Raw genomic sequence first — 2,591 nt, forward strand, 5'->3', positions numbered from 1 at the left:
AACATTTTTACTGTCCATAAAAATATATATTTTGTCAAAATTATGCAAGTTAGAAATGAGCGCAAGATAACATCGGGTCATTAATAACAATAAAATAAAATGATCTGGAGGGCCGGATCCGGCCCCCAGTCCTTGACTTTGGCACGTGCTCTAAACCCTTTGGCCTGACTCAGACCTGGACATCTGACTCAGGTCTGAATCCCGCAGCTGACCCCCCCACCCCCTCCATCGTTCTGATTCAAATGAGGCCGCTCCATCAAGGCTACATGTTAATGACAGGAACATCATGAGGATGCTGACGTCAACCACAACCTTCAGCACACAAACCGGACCGCACACCAGAACCCAGACCCTGCCTCAGCGGGACATATAAAGAAAGGTGGGTTCAGAAATCCGTCCACTCTAACTTCAGAAACAGCTGAGAGCAGACCAGCGAAAAGAATCTCCACAACACCAGAACCACATCAGAACTTCAGCTATGGAACAGCTCCAGGTAAGGAACCGGACCATCATCAGCATCACCATCGTCTGATCATCCCAAGATGAGTAGGTTTCAGGTTCTGTTCCAGTGACCCGTCCTCTACCTTCAGCTCTGATCCAGAAAGAGGCGGGTCAGTATGTCCACCTCTCTGCTTCTGTGTCCTCCTCATCCAGTCTCTCAGCTCCTTCAGCTTCAGCATCTTTCAAAGCTTCAGTCTGACTCCAGCTGCTCAGAACGCTGCTGAAGCTCAGGAGCAGGCGTGAGGATGAATTCTTCAGTCACCTGAAGATCAGGAGCTGCATGTTCACCACAGAGCTGTAGATCCCTAAGTCCAGACTGAAACAGGAAAACTGACCGTCCTGCTCTCGTCTGCAGCTGCTGCAGGTCCTGCTGCTGTGCCTGCTGGCCCTGCAGCGCGGCGCCACCGCGCCCCTGAGCACCCAGTGCGTGGAGGAGTCCTTCTGCACCTTCAGCCTGCAGGACGTCTACGGACAGCTGGTCAACCTGCCCAGCCACGTGAACGAGCGCAGCATCGCCACCTGGAGCTACGTGTGAGTCTGACCTGTCCTCCACATCCACACCATCAACTCAAGTTCCTCACCTGGCAGAGTAACTGTATGCTCCTCTGCAGCCTCATCACTCAGACTGAGTAACCAGCTTAACCAGTCACCTGACCAGAACCAGGTCTTTGACCAGGTTAGTTTGGATTTGCTTCCTCAGTGTCACTAGGATGCTGCAGAAGGTTCATGTGATCAGAAATCAGAGTTTACTTGATGCTGAAGAGGTGTGTCCATCACTTTAAAGCTGCTTCCTGATTGGAGGTCAGGTAAGAGTGGGTTTCAGAGGAACATCCAATCAGCTCTCAGGTGAGTTTACCTGAGCCCTTCACCTGCTGTCACTGTAGACTCCTCCCAGCCTCAGAGCTGCAGCAGCTGGAAGGGAGCAGAAGTTCTTCCCAGTGACTGTATAAGAGAACTGGACTGAGTCAGTGTCTTCTGTGGAAAATGAATTACTTCCGGCTCCAAAAAAATGAAGTCAATTCAGTCACCATTTTTAGGGCTATATGGACGCCGCCATGTTGGAACCAGAAATGGTCAGTAAGCAGTGATTGATCGGAGTCAACCTTTCTATGGCAACCAATCTCACCAATCAGGAGTAATTCTGTTGGTCCTAAAAGTTCAATGTGAGACCACATACTATTGAGGCATCTGATTGGTCAGTTTAAAACTTGAATAACTTGAACTGCAGAAAAAATATCTTGCAAAAAAAAAAAAGTAAATAAATAAAATGAGGTTTAGGACTGTTTATCTCTCTATAGAAGTCTATGGGATTTTGGCTCCTTGGAGCCAGGAGGTACTTCCTGTTTGGAACACCGGGGGGAGGGGTCACTCAGTCCAGTTCAGTCACAGCTTCTTCCTCTGATCTTCGGCAGGGAGAACATAGACCTGAACCGCGTCCCTCAGGTGATCCACGAGGCCAGCTGCCACAGCAGCCACTCCTGCCGGGGTCTGGACAGCAGCTTCGGCCTGGAGACCGTCCCGGTGTCCCTGAGGATGCCGGTGCTGAAGAAGAACCCCGCCTGCTTCTCCTCTACCGGCTACTCGGTGGACTACGAGCTCATCACAGTGGCGTGTTTGTGCGTCATCTCCAGGCACAACTAAGTGGGTCCGGTCCGGAGCTGCAGATCCATAACACACCTGTTCTGATCCGCTCAAATGTTTTCAGTTTCTGTATCAACCAATAAAGACAACACCTTCAGACCCGCCTGGTTTTTGTCTGTAAGGAGACCCACAAACATTAAAGACGACAAACTGCATTCATGACAACAACTTACACACAAACGGCATTTATTTGAGATTCCTGAAATAAAAACAGCTCCATTCTCCGCTCATTCTTCAGACTTCAGCTGCTACTGACGAACAGGAACTAACCAATGACACTGACCATCCAGAGACAGGTGTGGAGTTGCATCCTGGGAAGTGTAGTTTTTGTGCTTGACAGTTGGAAGTGTGTGGTGCAGCAGAAAACAATTACGCAAAGAAATCTTCACTTCAGTTTTGAAAGGTAAGCAAACAGTTGGAAGGAGTCCAGGAGGTGCTGCAGGGCGAGC

At 49.6% G+C, this 2,591-nt stretch overlaps 1 protein-coding gene across 1 annotated transcript; it reads left to right on the forward strand.

The window, feature by feature from the left end:
• Positions 1–33: 33 nt before the first annotated feature.
• On the forward strand, positions 34–2,239 carry LOC112137779. Its single transcript, XM_024260266.2, has 3 exons — positions 34–493; positions 857–1,032; positions 1,914–2,239. The coding sequence occupies exons 1-3, from the start codon at positions 479–481 to the stop codon at positions 2,140–2,142; spliced, it is 420 nt and encodes a 139-aa protein (XP_024116034.1). The 5' UTR covers positions 34–478; the 3' UTR covers positions 2,143–2,239.
• Positions 2,240–2,591: the final 352 nt, after the last annotated feature.

The sequence above is a fragment of the Oryzias melastigma genome, linkage group LG9, assembly GCF_002922805.2.
Source record: "Oryzias melastigma strain HK-1 linkage group LG9, ASM292280v2, whole genome shotgun sequence".
NCBI lineage: Eukaryota > Metazoa > Chordata > Actinopteri > Beloniformes > Adrianichthyidae > Oryzias > Oryzias melastigma.

Bases quoted from the DNA above. Each gene is read 5' to 3' on its own strand.
- LOC112137779 (XM_024260266.2), top strand. The intron at 1,033-1,913 runs GTGAGTCTGACC...GATCTTCGGCAG, and splicing joins ATCGCCACCTGGAGCTACGT to GGAGAACATAGACCTGAACC.